Source organism: Carassius auratus, unplaced genomic scaffold (assembly GCF_003368295.1).
Source record: "Carassius auratus strain Wakin unplaced genomic scaffold, ASM336829v1 scaf_tig00217789, whole genome shotgun sequence".
NCBI classification, from domain to species: domain Eukaryota; kingdom Metazoa; phylum Chordata; class Actinopteri; order Cypriniformes; family Cyprinidae; genus Carassius; species Carassius auratus.
In genome coordinates, this window is record NW_020529245.1 from 95,001 (window position 1) to 114,005 (window position 19,005).

The 19,005-nt window shown below is 43.2% G+C and overlaps 5 protein-coding genes across 7 annotated transcripts in view; 1 reads left to right on the top strand and 4 right to left on the bottom strand.

The window, feature by feature from the left end:
• Positions 1-189, bottom strand: part of necap2 (NECAP endocytosis associated 2) — a 3,565-nt gene extending 3,376 nt beyond the window's left edge. Inside the window, exon 1 of the mRNA XM_026265902.1 lies at positions 34-189. Coding sequence (XP_026121687.1) covers positions 34-134 — 101 coding nt within the window. The 5' untranslated portion in view covers positions 135-189. The remainder of the gene's footprint in view (positions 1-33) is intronic.
• A 3,098-nt stretch (positions 190-3,287) lies between these two features.
• On the bottom strand, positions 3,288-6,822 carry tmem240b (transmembrane protein 240b). Of its 3 annotated transcripts, none has more exons than XM_026265929.1 (4): positions 6,050-6,822; positions 5,779-5,885; positions 4,853-5,055; positions 3,288-4,109 (listed from the first exon to the last, which is right to left on the bottom strand). In XM_026265929.1, exons 1-4 carry the CDS (start codon positions 6,083-6,085, stop codon positions 3,949-3,951), a joined length of 507 nt encoding a protein of 168 aa, XP_026121714.1. In that variant the 5' UTR covers positions 6,086-6,822; the 3' UTR covers positions 3,288-3,948. The 3 variants fall into 3 exon arrangements, with proteins under 3 accessions (XP_026121714.1, XP_026121716.1, XP_026121715.1); XM_026265931.1 differs by having other exon boundaries at positions 5,779-5,901; XM_026265930.1 differs by having other exon boundaries at positions 6,036-6,822.
• A 130-nt stretch (positions 6,823-6,952) lies between these two features.
• On the bottom strand, positions 6,953-11,843 carry ssu72 (SSU72 homolog, RNA polymerase II CTD phosphatase). Its single transcript, XM_026265928.1, has 5 exons — positions 11,647-11,843; positions 10,674-10,817; positions 9,157-9,296; positions 8,681-8,799; positions 6,953-7,724 (listed from the first exon to the last, which is right to left on the bottom strand). The coding sequence occupies exons 1-5, from the start codon at positions 11,724-11,726 to the stop codon at positions 7,623-7,625; spliced, it is 585 nt and encodes a 194-aa protein (XP_026121713.1). The 5' UTR covers positions 11,727-11,843; the 3' UTR covers positions 6,953-7,622.
• Positions 11,844-12,038: 195 nt separating this feature from the next.
• Positions 12,039-14,112, bottom strand: fndc10 (fibronectin type III domain containing 10). Its single transcript, XM_026265927.1, has 2 exons — positions 14,039-14,112; positions 12,039-13,886 (listed from the first exon to the last, which is right to left on the bottom strand). The coding sequence occupies exon 2, from the start codon at positions 13,795-13,797 to the stop codon at positions 12,997-12,999; it is 801 nt and encodes a 266-aa protein (XP_026121712.1). The 5' UTR covers positions 13,798-13,886; positions 14,039-14,112; the 3' UTR covers positions 12,039-12,996.
• A 2,786-nt stretch (positions 14,113-16,898) lies between these two features.
• ora4 (olfactory receptor class A related 4) lies at positions 16,899-18,358 on the top strand. Its single transcript, XM_026265917.1, has 2 exons — positions 16,899-16,985; positions 17,369-18,358. The coding sequence occupies exons 1-2, from the start codon at positions 16,899-16,901 to the stop codon at positions 18,356-18,358; spliced, it is 1,077 nt and encodes a 358-aa protein (XP_026121702.1).
• Positions 18,359-19,005: the final 647 nt, after the last annotated feature.

The window sequence follows — 19,005 nt, forward strand, 5'->3', positions numbered from 1 at the left end:
TAAACTAGTTGAGCTGATCGGTGTGAGGCTCACCGGTATCCGCGGTTGGAGCTCCGGGGCGGGATCCGGTAAACATGGACCTCTGACTTCACACACAGAACCGACTCATACTGATCGCTGCTATCCGCCATCATTACCGACACATCACTGCGCTTCCGCTTCCGCCTGCCATCCGTGCGAGCAAACGACGTACTTCCGTGGGAGATAAAAGTCCCGCGATCATAGACATCCGTGTTACTCTGTGACATTATTCTTCATAAATACAGCGATCATAATTCATGTCGAAAGTCTGAACCAAACACAGCATCATTACAGAACTGATTCAGCACAAACACTGGATTAATCAATAATAATCAATGCTTTTAATTTTTGCTCTTCAGTTCTGCTTTTGTAACGGAGGATAACATTTACAAATTATCTCATAAATATTCAATTAAAAAATAAACCTAACTTATAAACAAATAACTACATTTAAATCTTAATTCAATATTAAGTATTATTAAATATTAATAATCGTGTTAATAATTAAATAATAACACGATTCATTTCAAAGCAGAATTTTGGATGTTTTAAAACAAGCAAGCTGTTGCACTATTGGAAATTGGGTTAATAGCAGTGGGTTAATGGGTGGTTCTAGGATGAGTTGAGATCCGGGGCTTAGCCCAGAAAAATCCATGTATGTGACTTTTTATTTTTATTATATGCTTTTTGCAAACAAAAATTAAGAATTGCAAAACAAATGAAACAGCGCGAAAGCATTTTGCAATACATATTTTCCATGTTCATATCTATTAATTTATTTGCAACGCTGCTTTTATTTTGTGTGTCAGTCTAAAAATAAACCAAATGTATGTGTATTAGCAGCATTTGCTCAAGTTAAAGAAGTTGTTAACATGAACATCTGCTGTTTATTTCTCTCTATGTGCACACTTTTATAGCATTATAGCATTATTTTATAGCATTATGGGATCGCAAATTATTTGAGTCAGTTCGGGAGTTCAGAGCGGGTTCGCGAATCATTTGAGTCAATTTGGGGATCGCGAATCATTTAAATCAGTTCGGGAGTTCGTAGCGGGAATGGGATCGCGAATCATTTGAGTCAATTTGGGGATCGCGAATCATTTGAATAAGTTCGGGAGTTCGTAGCGGGAATGGGATCGCGAATCATTTGAGTCAATTTGGGGATCGCGAATCATTTAAATCAGTTCGGGAGTTCGTAGCGGGAATGGGATCGCGAATCATTTGAGTCAATTTGGGGATCGCGAATCATTTGAATAAGTTCAGGAGTTCGTAGCGGGATCGCGAATCATTTGAGTCAATTTGGGGATCGCGAATCATTTGAATAAGTTCGGGAGTTCGTAGCGGGATCGCGAATCATTTGAATAAGTTCGGGAGTTCGTAGCGGGATCGCGAATCATTTGAATAAGTTCGGGAGTTCGTAGCGGGATCGCGAATCATTTGAGTCATCTTGACTCTAGTTTGGGAGTTGGAGCGGGATCGCGAATCATTTGAGTCAGTTCGGGAGTTCAAAGCAGGTTCGCGAATCATTTGAGTCAGTTTGGGAGTTCGCGAATCATAGCTGTATATGGATAGGCATTTTTAACTAATTTAGTAGCTAGTTCTAATTACGTTTTCCACGCTTGTTTAGGTGTGAAAAATCATTTTTGTTTTAATGATGTGCCTTTTAACAGTATCAAGTATATTCAAAAAACTAAACCAATCGTGCCTAAAAAGTGCACGCATCTAGGCTAATGTAAAGTTACATGATGAAGTCATACTAGTGCGCGTGTGCATTTCAAGTGCGTTCTTTCACTGCATTATTCGGTGTATTCAAATGCTTTTATGAATAAATGTGAATGATCACAAAATTCAAGATATGAACCCCTTTGTGCCAAAAGTTCTTTCTTGTCATTATAGAACCTTTTTAGCATAAAAGGTTCTTTGGAGTTGAGTAAAGAACCCTATGGTTCTATACAGAACCTCAATGATCCCTTTCTTCTAACAGTTTGTTGTCATAAGCAGGGTTGGTTATGGACACTTAAAGCCAAGTATAATTATAAACGCAGGGCTATATAAACTTATATTTTTGAAGGAGCACTTACACAGCACTTACAAATTGCATAAATAATCTTATGACGCTAATGTATCAAATATAAAATTTGGAATACAGAAATATGAAATTATGAAAATAATTAGAATGGTACTTTGCCACTAGGTGGCGGCATGCCACTGCCTTAATGAGTGAGTCGGTGAGTCATTTAACCAATGGATTCGTTTGAAACGGATGATTCATTCAGAAAAAAAGTACGCTAAAAGTTACTCAAGCAAATTTATTCAGTAAACACCGCTGTGTGTTGCTGCAGAGCACAACAACATGCTTTGTTTGGAACCATTTCCTTTGCGAAATATGTCTTTTTTTATTATCTTGTTTATTGCATTGTTGTCCTGACAGAAAGGTCTCTCACAGACCATGCTTAGCAAACATTATAACCGCTCTGTGTGTGTGTGTGTGTTGTGTGTGTGTGTGTCCTAAAGACTGTGCTGCAAACCGTTAACTGTTAGATGTTCAAAATGTAACGTTAAATCAGACACAATTTAAAACCGAAAAAGAAATATAATACTATGATTAAAAGTTACAGATACCTTAAGCTGTATCTTGGCGTTCATGTGTTTTGGCTGGGGGGGTTGCTTCCTTTTTTGAAGAAGAAGATGACTTTTTAAATATCCATTTTAATTTTCAAATAAATTGGATCTCGTAAAATACTACACGCCAACAAACCGCCTGCCTCCAAAAGATCTCATTTCATTGGCTGATCGTACAGACGCTCATCGATGGTTGGTCAGTTTACCTGTCAGTCAGAAGCACTAGACTCAGACCTATACTTGGGTAAATTTACAGACACTGTGGACGTGAGAGTCGAGAGATATTTATTTATTTATTTAAATTCTAATATAAATTACTTTGTTGGGCATGAAAACGTATTGATGGCATGGTGGTAATAAAAACATTCGGGGCTTTACTGAAAACATTCGGGGCTCCAGCCCCCTTAACCCACCCCTAACGCCGCCCCTGTTTAATGGTAATACTTTTTTAATTATTAAATATATTTAACATTTATAATAAAGTATGAAAATAAATAATAAACAGAATGAACAGGGTGAGTCTCACTGAGAAAGAAACAAACTGAACTTTTCATGAATAGGAGAGCATCAGGACTGCAAACACAAACGACACAGAGATATTTCCATATATTAGAGTTTGTCCTGGTGAAGAACAGAACAACATCTGACGGCATCATACGAGTCACTTTAATGTCACACAAACACTGAATACAGCAGCACATCTCATCGAAAACACCGTCACTGAAGATTACCCAGCATGCCGTGTTTCTAAAACAGACAATGTTACCCGGTACACAAAGATTGGTCTAAAAAATGCAAACCCCTCCCACCCTGGTGACGTGTAGAGCCCTACAAAACTAACACTCGGTAAACCAGTAAAAACACACAGCGAGCAGGAGGGGGCGGAGTCTGTCCGAGGAGACGAGGGCTGAGGGGTGGAGTCTGTCAGAGGAGGGGGCAGAGTCTGCCAGAAGCGGCGAGGACTTGGGGGTGGAGTCAGTCAGAGGAGGGGGTGGAGTCTGCCGGAGGCGGCGAGGACTTGGGGGTGGAGTCTGTCAGAGGAGGGGGTGGAGTCTGCCAGAGGCGGCGAGGGGTTCGGGAGCGGAGTCTGTTATAGGAGGGGTGGAGTCTGTCAGAGTGAGCGAGGGCTCGGGCAGAGTCTGTCAGAGGAGGGGCGGGGTCTGTCAGAGGCAGAAAAGGCTTGGGGGTGGATTCTGTCAGAGGAGGGGCGGAGTCTGTCAGAGGTGGTGAGGGGCTTGGGGGCGGAGTCTGTCAGAGGAGGGGCGGAGTCTTTCAGAGGCGACAAAGGCTCAGGGGCGGAGTCTGTCAGAGGCGGCGAGGGCTCGGATGACCGTTGTGGTACAGCCTCTGTTTGACCTGCACCACGTTATTCCCGGCATCCTCCGTCCGGCGCGACTGCAGTCGTCTGCGCAGCTCTCTCAGGTTCCACACACGCGACACCCAGCGCCACAGATCACCGTCTGCACCTGAAACAACAATATATTCTGATTAAATATCTTTAATCATCTGATCAGCAACTTCTCAAGAAAAAGGTCAAAGTTTGGAATGCTTTTTTTTTTTTTTCACCGATGAGAAATTGTATATGAATACATCATTATATGCAAGATGTGTATATATATATATATATATATATATAAGATCATATAATGTGAGAATGACCAGTATTGACCACATCATGTTGATGTTCAAGATTGCGGCACGATCACATCACGAGGCTCAGTTTCTTGCCAGATTTCGGAAGTTGAATCTAATCTAATTAGAATTAATAAGATTAAATTCCTTTGAATTTACCACTCTCTAAGCCCAAATTTATGAAACCTACATATTTATATCAAAACAACATAAATATTACTCTAAAAAGTTTTTAATTGAATTCATTTTACTAGCATAAACTTTCAGGTTCAGTTCAGAAAAGTGATAAATTTTTCATGTCGATAGACACACAAATATATGTTCATCAACAAAATCATAATTCATAGTGAGATACTAGAAAAAAAGCGGATTATACACATTTTAACAAAGTGTTTTTGGCACTAAAGGTGCTCCATGCATATCAGAGTCAAAATGACCCGAACTTTTAATCAGTTATCTCTCTTAAAAAAGAATACTAAAGAATATTTTTTAGGTCTCTTCTGGTTGAAACCAGGGCTAAATGCGCTCTGAGGTCTGAGTATGTGAGAAGGCTGGTCAGAACGGAGGTTCCTCTCACCGCAGTGTCTGCTGGACCTCCAGAAGCGCAGTGCGCAGTGAAGAGCTCTGTCCAGCCACAGCAGGATCCAGCTGATGCAGAAGCCCATCAGGAGACCCAGCACCAGGTCCAGCTCCTGCTTGCTCACGCTGCTCCCCCCTGACGAGCCCACGGAGCTGGCCGAGACCGAGCCCTCGTACGGGATCACGTGCTCCACACGGTGCCTGCGGGAGACGCGGTTTAGTGAGGGTGGAGAGCTCACAGGGAGACCTCTCAAAACATACAAAAATAGGATTTTGCTAAAATAGGTTTCTAAATATATTTAGGTACATATATTTTCTATCAATGCATATTTGGACTTGTATCTATATCTTAAATATATATTTACACATGTATATTTGTTATCTGTAACTCATGTGAAAATCATCTGTTATGAATATATTGTATTCATTTTAAAATATTTTCCTATATGAAGGCTGAATGGTCAAAACATATATTTAACATTTTACATATTTTGGCCAGAATTTTAATAATTGTTTTATTTTTAGCATTCGTTTCCCGTTATTATCGCGGTACAAACGCAATCTTTGCTTGATGTTTTCAAACTGATAGTATATTTTCATATTACTTTATTATAAACACACTGGATTTTGAGGAAATAGCTGTACCATTTAGGCTATCGCACTTTGATATTCTTCTACTTATTTACGAACAATATAATATTTGGGAATAGCGGCTAATGAAGCGGAAGTGTCGCACAACGCGTCGCTGATTCTGTTAGGTTCTTTCCGTAATTAATCGAAAGTCATGGTATACTGTAACCTGGTCACCAAACCTAGAACTAGTTAACATCTATATAACAGTGTCAACCAATCGGAAACTCGGTATTTAAATGAGAAGTGCAGTGTCGCTCGTGTTTCCAGAGAAGCGGTATAAAGTGGTCTTACCTGCCGCAGGTGCAGTGACACACGCGCTCGGGTCCGCGCATGCGCGGCAGGATGAAGTTGTGAAATCGGTCGAGCAGCGCGTTCATGTCGGACACACACACGATGGCCTGGAAAACACCAAAACTACTGCCATTTCTCAGCCATCAGCGTTTAAACCTGCCCTCCACCACGCGTCTCCACAGAAAAGCACACAGTGATCAATAAAGTTGTGCTGCGGTCAGTGTGAGAGAGTTACGTAATCCCCATCAGATGCTCACACAGATCCTCTTACCAGCACCAGAGCCGCTCCAGACACCATAAACATCATCTTCCTCACACCAGCATCACCCGAGCGCCGTCCGCGGATCTCATCTCCGGCAGCCGAGCATCAGATGTCTCACCTGCGGCGCGTCTCTACATCACGTCTGCGTCGCGGAGCGTCGACGGCGCGTTGTAACGTTATGCTTCGCTCGCTTTGGTCCGACGCGCGTTCAGATCGGATCTGTAAGTGATCTGATGTGCTCGACTGTATCAGATCTCAGATCAGTCCATTAGCTTAATGAGGAACTCCTGCGTCACGCTCATCTGGAATATCAGAGCCACGCGCACACCTACAGAAACACCATAATACCACGTGTCTTGCTTTTCTGTTCCTTTTTAAATGGAACATTACTACAATGTTCTTGGACAGTTATAACTAAATAGCGTTTTGTTCATTTTAAACGCGTTCTTGTTTTATTTGTTTGGTCCTCTACTGCTTTGAATCGGATGGATTCTGATCGCCACTATTATCGTTCATCAGCTAGAAATTAAATCGTTCAGAAATTGCTTACAATTATATCCTTCTAATAGTGCTCCGCTACTCTTAGCTATAAAGGGCGGTTTACACAAGAACTATTATTATAGCGATCAATATTAGCGTTCACCGCAGCGCGCGCGTAACAGTCCGCACGACATGTTCGCGCTCTTTAAAGCAGGATAGATTCTGATTGGCTGTCAATGTTTGTTGTTCATCACTTAGAAAAATCGTTCTGAAAATCATTCTAACAATATCATTCCTTCTTTGTTATGGTAATACTACTTAAACATTAAGATTTGGTTTAAACGAGCATTTATATATCATTTAGAGTAAAAACAGTTGCTGTATAATGAATTTGACACCACTGTGCGGTTTTATAAAGAAAAACTTATCCCATGAGATTCATTGACGCTTTATTCATTCATTCATAGAGCAATATTTACAAGAATATTTTCAGGCACTCTGGGCTGCTTCATGTACAGAATTATCTTATCATTCAAAAAATTAAAGAAAACAAAAAAATTTCCTCAGGTATCAAATCCCATGTTTAAATAATGACGAAATAAATTCATGAGATCCCATCTGCCAGAGTTATGAAACATTACATCATCTAAATAAAACATTTCTAACCATGTGATCAGATAAAGTCAGTGTCCAGCTGTAACAGACCCGTTAGACGCAGGAAAACCCTTAATAATAACTGTAGGGTTTCTTCGCTAAAGAGTTTGTCGCAAAACCAGGTTCTCGCGACCGCGCTAGTTTTACTCTAGAACCGTTTCGGTCTCTCTGAATGATCTTCAGTTCCATTTACAGCAGGATTCAGCATTCGAAGTCCACGCACGCTCATCGTAACCTCAGGCGTTGCGTCAGAGTTAGCGTTGAGCCGCGGTGACCATCTTTCCTTCTGAGGTTAAGCTGTAGACAGAATAAGAGAGAGAGACAGAGAAACGCGCGACTGCCAGCGACAGGGTTACAGTCCTGACCAGCTGGATGTGCGTGTCGCGTCAGAGTTTCTTCGTGTAAATGAGCGCGCGGTCGCGCCGCTACGCTGCTGCCATGGCAACGGTCAGTAGAAGCAGACGGTGTGAAGGAACGGCCGGTGGCTCTTCTCCTCAAACTCCTGCAGAAGTTCATCCATCTCGTTCTCCATGTCATCAGTGTGCTGGATCTGAGAAGAGAGAGACACGCGAGTGAAACACAAGCACAAACATCCTTCGGAGAACACTTCTTATGTAAACTGACACTTATGTAAGAGGCTTTATGTAAGAAGCGGAATTATTGCATTTCTCCTGAACTGTGAAAGATTAGATCATCTTTTACACGAGAACGGTTTCACTAATGTTCAGGAATCACAAGCATAAATCTTTCATGTGAAGTAACAGATTTAATGTGAATATCTAGGAACGGTTCATAAAACACTCATAAAAGTGTTCTTACGTACAATTTGTATATGGAAGAACAGTGAGACGAACGTACATGAAGTGTGTAAATTAAGATCAGAACGGTTTTAACGATAGTATACATTACTTTTATTATTTACTTTTATCATCACTGAGATGGTATGAGCTTTTATTAATATTTATAATTTTTATTGTTTTATTTTAACATTAAGTCAAATATGAAACACCCACCAGTTTCTGTCAAATTAAGTAGAATTTTAATTAATTAAAATTATAGTGAAAACATAAAAAGATTGAAATTGATTAAAAACCAAGCATAAAAAACATTAAAATGACAAAACTATGTAAACTTTGTGTGTAAGCTTGTCATTTTTCTACATGTGTGTGTGTGTGTGTGTGTGTATCTACACACATATACACAATTTGGGGAAGTTTTTTTTTATATATATTTATAACAAAAACAAATTTTATTTCATTTCAGGTAAGGGTTATTTCAAGTGTTTTTTATTTATTTATTTATTTTTTTAAGTGTAGTTAATAATAACCCTGATTCCATGTAAATCATAAATTGGGGTTTATGTACATCCATTAAAACAATTGTAAACTGTTGGGGGTAAATGCTTTTTGAACAGAATGCATGAAACCTGAGCACAGAGAGACTTTATTGAACTCATTTGAGTATATCCGTGTGTGTGTGTGTGTGTGTGTGTGTGTGTGTACTCACACACTGGCAGAGCTCACAGATGAGGAACGCTCCCAGAGTCGCCTCCTCGTGGTTGTCCTGGATGTCCACGTTGATGACGTGCACGGGCTGAAAGGTCTCCTGCTCGCGCGAGTTCAGGTCTGAAAGAGACAGGGCCGTGATTCTGGAGCCTTTCTCACTCTCTCACACTCTCACTTACTCACACACACACACACTCACCCTCCAGCACCTGGTCGTACACACACACACACACACACACTCACCCTCCAGCACCTGGTCGTACACACACACACACACTCACCCTCCAGCACCTGGTCATACACACTCACACACACACACACACTCACCCTCCAGCACCTGGTCATACACACTCACACACACTCACCCTCCAGCACCTGGTCGTACACACACACACACTCACCCTCCAGCACCTGGTCGTACACACACACACACTCACCCTCCAGCACCTGGTCGTACACACACCCACACACACTCACCCTCCAGCACCTGGTCGTACACACGCTCCTCACAGGTGATCACCAGGTCAAACTGCTCTTTGCAGCTCTGGAAGCGCTCGGGCTGTGTCTTGATGCGCTTGTTGCGGTCCAGCATGTGCAGGATCCCGTTCTGAGTGTATCTGAGCTCAGCGGTCAAGGAAGACAGAGACAGTCCAAACACACAGTCTACAAAGGGTTAAAGCAGTGGAAACCGGTGCACTAGCGCCATCTACTGGTCACTCGGATGTCCCACACATTACTCACTACACTACATCCATCTGATCAGCTCAGTCTAGGGTTCAGACAACATTACCAGCGATTCAGAATCAGTGTCCAATTACAAGCAGAATAAACTAGATCATGGGCCAGTGAACATCAATAAATAAATACATTCTGTCTCCTGTAAATCACTCAATCAGGATTGTTTATGAAGTATTTTACCCACCAAAAGCTTCAGATTTGATTTTTCATTGCCTGTCCATCCTGCAATCAGTGTTTAGTTTGTGTTATACTTATTTTTGTGAGTATGGTTTATTAACATTAACCATAAAGTAATAATCATGAAACATGGAAATGTGTATTTTTTCCTGTTCAGTCTCTCATGAGGTGAATGAGTAAAGCAATCGTGTTTGGCTCTGTCTCTCATCACATCTGTCCGTCAGCACAGGATTGTGTTTCTCTGAGCTCAAACCTGACAGATCATCAGCAGATAACACTTCTCTCTCCATCTGAGGAGCAATGAAACCTGTGCTAACTGAAAGAACGAGATCTGCTGATGATGATGATGATGATGTACACTGAATGAGAAACCAATCCCCCAGAAAGTGTGAGGTTATGACACCTGTGTGAGTACAGTCAGAGCTTTCAGTCCCAGGTGAGAACATTAGCTCGCAGTTTCAGGAGAAGGAAGTGACTCAGTGTGACTCAGCACATCTCTGGTTAGATCTGGTGAACAGCTGATGATTACATGGGTCTGGTTAAACGCTGGGGCTGATGGGAACAGCATTAGAGGAATCACAGTCACATCCCATACCCCTCCGAACACAGATGTCCTGCCGTGCTCGTCTCTTCTCCAGTGAATCTTCTCACACATACACACATCAGGTGACTGATAAACCGGTCATGAGCTCACCCTGATCTGGTTCCTCAGTGAAACACAACAGCAGATATCCTGAAGATCACTGGGAACATCTGCTGCTGTGCTCCACACGAGGAGAGACAGACTCGTCGTGTTTGGGTCAACTGTGCCTTTAATGTGAGGAACACACTCTGGACCAGGCCTTACCACAAACACACTTCAGAATACAGCTTTCCTAAACGGTTCTGGGATAAAACCACCATTCTGGAGAGTTCTTAAAGAAACCAAATACCATTCTTTAAAAGAACCTACAGAACCTTTAGAACAAAAGAGTTTCTGTGGATGTGGAGTGTGTGTGTGTGTGCTCAGTGTCTTGTGGTCTAATCGATGGAGGTCAGGTTTGATTAGCTGTGTGTGTGTGTGTGTGTGTGAGGGATACAGCTCCTTGTCCTTCCGCACCAGGTCGTTGTACATCTGCTCGTAGGTGGTTTTGAAGTCGTAGATGTTGGGTTTGTCCGGCGCGGGTCCTGGGAGCTTCACATGTGTTCCTGTGCCGAAGGAACGCACGTCGAACCCTCGCTTGCTGTGGGAACAACAGAGACGGTGAGACACCACACATCAGAACCACAAACACACCAGGACAGAACAGACCTGGAGACACCCCTGTCCACCTGCGGAGACTTACCTGACCCCTGACCCTACACCAGGTCAGACGTCTCTGAGATGTCAGGTTCACATCTTAAAGACGTCTTCTAAAGGTCTGTTTAACACCCAACAGGAGTGTGTGGCAGAGGAGGCAGTAAAACACGTCTCTGTACACACACATGCTGTGATTGTGTAATAATCATCTCAATACTTATAAAACACCTTTAATCTGTACACTTGAGTCTCTCACAGCCTCCTTTTCATCCCTGTCCAGAATTAAATATTTAGTTTTCCTGACTGAAGTCTAAAATTTAACTATATTAAAAAATGTAATTTAATTATGCATTTAGCAGACGCTTTTATCCAAAGCGACTAACATTTTTTACCTGACATATATCTCACTTATACTCGTTTTATCTGGTAAGAGACTAGTGTTATGAGACGATTCTGTACGTCTCTATTACCATTATCACGTCTGTATTATAAAACTACATCCAAGTCTGACTAACGTTACTTTATTCCAGAACTTTCTCTATTTTTCGATTGAAGCGTTTAGGCGGTGTTCATCAGCTTCCGTGTTTCTGATGGTTTAAAAGCGAAAAAACCCCGGATCGGCTCGGTCCGGTCGGTTCTCGTGATCTGACCGGCCAGGTTTGATTCTGATCCGCGTTTGGATCATCTGAACCCCGATCGAGCGCTGAAGATGTGAACGACGGAGAACCGACGGCGAGGTCGGGCTCGAGTTCTGCTCGGTCTGTCGTCGTTACCTCAGGATGTTGTGCGCCTCCATGCTGCGGTTCTGGTTGCTGGAGCACACGACCGCGACACGCAGCGGATGGGCCGGCATCTCTATCTAAAGCCCGGTGACACAGAGACAGAGAGAGATCGGTTCGACGCTTCTACTCGGTTCCGCGGAGAGGAAGAAAATGGCGGATACCGTGCGCAGCGCAGCTGTCGGTGACGCGTCACAATGGAGGGAGGGGCGGTGGGCGGAGCTCCCGCTGAGGCGTCACCAAACCCCGCCAATCAGAATGAAGAATAACACGCGTCACGTACTTACTTCAGAGAGTACAGTCTGTGTTTATCGGTTTCATTAACACACCAAACACAATAAAACTAAACAAGTTTATTAAATTCACCCTCGTTTATTGACACAAAAGGTTTGTATTACAGAGGGAAAAAAGCACAGTATTCAAATGACTGTTCAGCCAGTCAGTGGCTCCTTATTTTGGCGAATAACTAATATTACTAACTCAGAATTAGAAGAGTTGTGTAAAGATAAGGCATACTGTAAATTATTGGGTTTGACATACAGAGTACAAAACTTCAGCAGCGGACAGCACACGTACATCTCTAGGATATCAGTTTTACATCATAAACAGCTTAAAGACATCTTCTAAACATCTATTTGACATCTGATGGGAAACACCTGTAGATGTATCACAGATGAGCAGACACTTGTAATGCAGACGTGAAATAGATGTTCTTTCTTCACTAAGCCTCAGAACGCTGTTTCGCCTCACACGAAATCCTCATATGCAGTTCATTTCTAAAACAAATATTTATATAGCTATCAGTCTGAATATTAATGAGTGCACAGTTTTTTGGTAAATGGGATTATTAAACGAGACTATAGATGAAAATGTACAGAAACACAGGAAAAAAGCTTGTTTGTGTGTCTGGCTATGTTCGGAATAGCATACTGTCTTGTTATTCCTACTATCTCAGCGGGATACTGTATCCCACAATGCAATGCTTCTGACTTGACCTGTGACGAAAGAACTGGACAGTCGTACTCGACTCATTATTTGACTGCCTAAATGTAAAATTGCGCTAAAACATGCAAACAGTCTTTTCTAAGACTGGACGCCTCTCACAAGCAACGTGAGGAGGTCATGTGACATCGCCTACTTATCTATTCCTCAGAAGATGCTCTAAACAGGTTAGTATTCCATTCCGAGCACAGCTGGTGTGTCAGTAGTGTTGTGAAGTGCATCTCAGGAGCAGCGAAGTGGTTTTTACGTGGACTCCACACTTAGATTCTGATCCTGAGTCGTGGGAGGGTGTGCGTGTGAGTTAGCGTGACGATAACGATGTGTGATGTCAGAGCTTGTGTTTCACAGGTGTGTGTGAAGGTGCGATCTGTGCGAGTGTTGCACTGTCGGGTTCATGATGTTTTCGGTGATGTACGCCACCAGCAGGCAGATGATGACCAGCATCACGCAGATGGCCCCGCCCACTGTCGTCATGGCGATAACGATGTCCTGCATCCCGCCGGTCGCGAGGCTGAACTCCACGCAGGCTTCGGGCAGCTCGAGGGCGTAGGGCCGCACACACAGGCGGTAGGGCACGTTCATGTGCAGCTCGTCCAGTAGATAATCCCTGCAGCTGCGGCCTAGATGCACCCCGGCGCATTCGAACTGCGTGTAGCTTCCGTTCCACCAGCAGCTGAGCCTGAATCCACCCGTCTGACCCGGGGCGAGGCTCTCTGGTGGGGCGGTAGAGTCATGTGGGCCCTCGTGACCTACCGTCCACTGAATTAACACACTTCCGTTGGACAGAATATTCGCCGTGAGTTGCCCACCAGGTGAGCTCACCTGTCGACAGGAAGTGCTGGCGCACCTGAAGTCAGGCTGGGTGTAGCGGAAGCACAGTCGCCCGGGGTCACCTGGGTCAAGAGTGCGGTAAGCGCACAAAGGCCCGGCTTCACCCAGAACACGCCACCGTCTCACCGCACTGCTGTTGTCCTGTAGCTTTGGTGTCCGCTCGTTGATTCCCAGAGTGTGTTTATTCGTATCATTATTACCGTATTGCGCATCACGGACGCTGCTGGTCCGGTTCGGTAGAGCAGAACTCCCGCCGCTGAGAACCAGCAGAACCGCGCAGCGGAGCAGAACCGATCCCTGGCCGCGTGTCATGTCTGGTTTATGGGTCAGACATTCACAAATGGCGGAATGATGCGCAGAGCAGCGCGAGCGGTCGCCATCACACCGGAGCGCGCGAAGACCTGCGAGAAAAGCCCAGAATGAACAACAGCCGAACCGAGCACGAAACTCATGCTGCACCGGCCTCCATTTAACACAGCTCGAGCTAAACCCCCTCAATGAACGTTATTAAGTAGTATTAAGATTTAATTTAAATAAAGATGAAGGTTATTACCTCAGACAACGACAAAACCTTCCGCTGCAGCCGCCGAACGGGAGCGAGCATCTGTCCGCGCGAGCGCGCGTCTGTGGAAAAACCCTATTAATTACCATAATTCATTCTCATCACATCTCTGTCACAGACAATTATTAATTCTGCAGAAAACGTGGTTTGAGAAATATGCTCTGCATAATTCATAATTTATTGACTGCTGGGAACCAGTTGTGTATTTGCTAAAGGAATCTGTCATTATTAACTACATAAAACACTGTTAATACATATTAACAATTTTTGGACAGGTATCATGATATATATATATATATATATATATATATATATATATATATATATATATATATATATATAATGGAAGCATATGTGTGTGTGTGTGTGTGTTTACCTGAAAATACCTGAAAATATAATAGCTCAACGATATCGTCAAGGGAAAAACATCCTATAAGAGAAAAAGTCTGTACTGCTGCAGTTTGGCATTAATTTATTTTCACTGGTTCAGCTGTTCTTCTGTTTGAATTTGACGCCGTCTAGTGTTAGTAAACTAAAACAACCTCAGAGAGACAGAACATAATCATTTATTAGCAATTTAAAACAATTTGAGATTAAAAAAAGTCTGGTAGGAATGACACAGAGTGAAAGAGCGACCCAGCACAGGTGCGTCTGCAAGCTCTTCATCTGCTGTGTGCAAACATCGGATAGACATCTCTAAGATATCAGTTTTACATCATAAACATCTTAAAGACATCTTCTAAACATCTATTTGGAAAGGAAACGTCCTGTAGATGTATCACAGATGAGCAAACGCTCTAAAAACACGTCTTGCAGATGTAGATGATGTCAGATAGATGTCTCTGTGATGTACGTGTGCTATAAGGAGAATTAAATACTCATGATGATGAGCAGATGTGAGTCAGTGAAGGTGGTGTTGGTCCAAACACAGGTGTGTTCATCTGGAGGACGGAGTCAGCGCTTCGACTAATGACAGGAACATGCCGAATCAGAGTTTAACAGGGTTTAATAAGACCCTGGAGTATAGGAGCCCAACGCGTCTTCATCAGCACTTCCTCACTCACACACACTCTTTACTCCAGGACAGATTTCTGACAGTGAATACTTCTGGAAGTCAGTTTCTAGACACAAACCTTGAGACCTACAAACAACCTAGCCTACTAAAACATTCAAAACATTCAGGTGTCTTGGTTACGCGAACATTAAAGGAACATTGAATTTTATCACTCACACATAGATCTCAGAGACGTATTTGACGTCAGCATTATATCTGCAAGACGTGTTTTTAGAGCGTTTGCTCATCTGTGATACATCTACAGGACGTTTCCTATCAGATGTCGAACAGACGTTTAGAAGATGTCTTTAAGATGTTTATGATGTAAAACTGAAATCTTAGAGACGTCTCTTAGATGTTTGTACACAGCAGATGTTTTCCAGATCCCTTGCAGATGCACCTGCGCTATCTAGGAATGTTAAAAAAAGCGTACAACTAAATCATTTTAGAAACTAAATGCTCCATGATCAATGTTTCTTCTCACGTTTTGTGAACATTATACAAGACCACATAACATTGAACAAATGTTCCTTAATGTTCCTTAACTTTGAGAGAACCTTGCCAGAATTAATTTCTGAGAACATTACTTCTTAGCTGGATACTGAACCAATGTTATTGGCCAGAAGTGGGGCATGTTGTCACAGGCTGCCAATAACAACCAATTCTGAAACACAAATCAAACCATTAAACAACAACAATGAAAAAAAAAGAGTACAAATATATATAAAATCTATCTTCAAAGTTTGATGTTGGCTGTTTAACAATCACATTCTAGTTGGACTCATCAGATGTTTATGGTCACTCAGGCATTTAATAATTGAATTAATTAAAGATTAAAATCCCTGTGGCCACAGAGGCCTGAAAATCTGCAAAGCGTGGGATGTTTGAGTTTACTGGAGCCTGAAAAAACACTGTTGAGGGTGAAATTGTTCATCTGAGCGTGTGTTTGTGTTTATATATTCAGAGATGAAGTGACAGAACGGCCGTAACGAGCCGCGCACACGATGGACAGAATGGACGAGAAGACAGACAGACAGAGACACAGACGGGTGTGAGACAGACAGACAGAGACACAGACAGAGACACAGACGGGTGTGAGACAGACAGATAGAGACAGACAGAGACAGACAGATAGAGACACAGACGGGTGTGAGACAGACAGATAGACAGAGACAGACAGAGACAGACAGATAGACAGACAGAGACACAGACGGATGAGAGACAGACAGACAGACAGAGACACAGACGGGTGTGAGACAGACAGAGACAGACAGAGACACACAGACAGAGACACAGACGGGTGTGAGACAGACAGATAGACAGAGACAGACAGAGACAGACAGAGACACACAGACAGAGACACAGACGGGTTTGAGACAGACAGATAGACAGAGACAGACAGAGACAGACAGAGACACACAGACAGAGACACAGACGGGTTTGAGACAGACAGATAGACAGAGACAGACAGAGACAGACAGAGACACACAGACAGAGACACAGACGGGTGTGAGACAGACAGACAGAGACACAGACGGGTTTGAGACAGACAGATAGACAGAGACAGACAGAGACAGACAGAGACACACAGACAGAGACACAGACGGGTGTGAGACAGACAGACAGAGACACAGACGGGTGTGAGACAGACAGACAGAGACACAGACGGGTGTGAGACAGACAGACAGAGACACAGACGGGTGTGAGACAGACAGACAGACAGAGACACAGACAGACAGACAGACAGACAGACAGACAGAGACACAGACGGGTGTGAGACAGACAGACAGCTCAGATATGTCTGAGGTCCTGACGGTGGACGCCGTCCTCTTCGGTCTGCTGGTGTTCTCCGGGATTATAGGAAACATTCTGGTCATCAGTGTGGTGAGAGAGAACCAAAACTGAAGATTAATGTTTTTATTTCAGTTATTTAATGTCTTCATTTAATCAAAAATGAATATTTAATATTCAACTATTAAAATATTAATGTAATAATATTAATTTAATTTAATATGTTACATTTAATAAGATCAATCCAAAAATATAATTTTATATTTAACAGTAAATCAAAAAAATTAACATGACATTATTAATTTAATAATGTTTAATATTTCTTATAACATTTGAAAGTTTTCATGTAATCTAATACAAATATTACATTTAAAATTATTACATTATTATTAAGAGTAAATTATAAATATGCCACAAACTGTAATTTATCTTTAGATTTTTGGGTGAAATGCAAACTCTTGAATCTGTGTTTGCAGGTGTTCCAGTGCGCTAAAGAAAGCTCCTCCCACCACCTGCCGCCGTCAGACACCATCCTGGTGAACCTGTGCATGGCCAACCTGCTGACGTCGGTCTTCCGGACGGTGCCCATCTTCGTGTCGGACCTGGGTCTGAAGGTGTCGCTGTCGCCGGGCTGGTGTCGTCTCTTCATGCTGCTGTGGGTGTGGTGGCGCGCGGTGGGCTGCTGGGTGACTCTGGCCCTCAGCGCCTTCCACTGCGTCACCCTGCGGAGGCAGCACGTCACCATGGGTCCACGGGGACATCAGCGCGAGCGCCGGCGCGTCTGGGGCGTCCTGGCCACCGTGTGGGTCGTCAACCTGCTGTTCTCTCTCCCAGCGCTGGTGTACACGACACACGTGCGCGGAAACACCACGGTGGAGCTGATGGTGATCAGCTGCACGACTCGCCCGCTGCTGGGCTGCGTTTGGGAGTTTCCCACCGAGCGGCAGGGCTACGCCTTCTCCTCCACGTCGCTGGCGCTCAACGAGGTCATGCCGCTGATTCTGATGGTCGGGACTAATCTGGTGACGCTGCACTCACTGGCCAAACACATCCGGACGGTCACGGCGGGCGGCGGCGGCGCGGTGGAGCTGGACAGGCACGTGTCCAGCGAGAGGAAGGCGGGTCACGTGATCATGGCTCTGGTCGCGCTGTTCGTCGGTTGCTGGGTGCTGCAGGTCGCCGCGGTCACGTACTACAACCACAACGGCGGGAAGCACGCGGAGGGCCTGCTGACCGTCGCGCATTTCTCTGCGTCGCTCTTTGTAGGGTTCAGTCCGTTAGTGGTGACGTTTGGACACGGGAAACTGCGCCGGAGAATCAGCGCGATGACGCAACACTGGACGCAGCGGATCAAACGCCCGCGAGTGGACACCGCCTCCGCGCAGAAAGACACGTCCGGCGGGAAAACTGTTCAGAGCGGGAAAACTGTTCAGAGTGGGAAAACTGTTCAGAGCGGAACAACGTGACTTGCATGTGCCGAGAGGCTCAACATTTGTGAAAATTTAGGACTGACTGCAATTTGTGATGCATTTAACTTTTCAGGATTCACAGATGGATAGAAAGTTTGAAAGAACAGCATTTATTTAATAATTTTATAACATTATGTCTTTACTGTCACTTTTGATTAATTTAATGTTACTGATGAAAGTATTATTTCTTTTAGCGAATCACGGTTTCGAGCAGCACAACTGTGTTCAACACTGATGATAATCAGAAATGTTTTTCGAGCAGTAAATCATCATATTATTCTGATTTCTGAAGATCATGTGACACTGAAGACTGGAGGAATGATGCTGAAAATACAGCGGAGCATCACAGAAATAAATTACACTTTAACACAGATTCACACAGAAGTTGATTAGAATAAGTTTTAGATTAGAATAATATTCAACAAATTTTATTGTATTTTTCATAAAATTAATGCAGCCTTGGTGAGCAGAAGAGACTTAAAACATAAAAAAAGATGATTATAAACCAAATAGGTTCAGGTGTCAATAGGTGTGTCAGACAAAGGACACTGAATAGGTGATAAAAATGATTCCTGCATTAATAATGTTGTTCATTTGTGATGATCTACAGACAGAAATCTGACAGCAACAAAGAAATATTTTAA

Coding starts and splice junctions, on each gene's coding strand:
- tmem240b (XM_026265929.1), bottom strand. CDS start 6,085: ATGATGTTTATGGTGTCTGGAGCGGCTCTGGTGCTG. Junction 5,056..5,778: donor TGTCACTGCACCTGCGGCAG/GTAAGACCACTT, acceptor CGTCTCCCGCAG/GCACCGTGTGGAGCACGTGA. Junction 4,110..4,852: donor GAGGTCCAGCAGACACTGCG/GTGAGAGGAACC, acceptor TTGTTGTTTCAG/GTGCAGACGGTGATCTGTGG.
- fndc10 (XM_026265927.1), bottom strand. CDS start 13,797: ATGACACGCGGCCAGGGATCGGTTCTGCTCCGCTGCGCGGTTCTGCTG.
- ora4 (XM_026265917.1), top strand. CDS start 16,899: ATGTCTGAGGTCCTGACGGTGGACGCCGTCCTCTTCGGTCTGCTGGTG. Junction 16,986..17,368: donor ACATTCTGGTCATCAGTGTG/GTGAGAGAGAAC, acceptor CTGTGTTTGCAG/GTGTTCCAGTGCGCTAAAGA.
- ssu72 (XM_026265928.1), bottom strand. CDS start 11,726: ATGCCGGCCCATCCGCTGCGTGTCGCGGTCGTGTGCTCCAGCAACCAG. Junction 8,800..9,156: donor GTACGACCAGGTGCTGGAGG/GTGAGTGTGTGT, acceptor TGTCTCTTTCAG/ACCTGAACTCGCGCGAGCAG. Junction 7,725..8,680: donor TCTGTGAGCTCTGCCAGTGT/GTGAGTACACAC, acceptor CTCTCTTCTCAG/ATCCAGCACACTGATGACAT.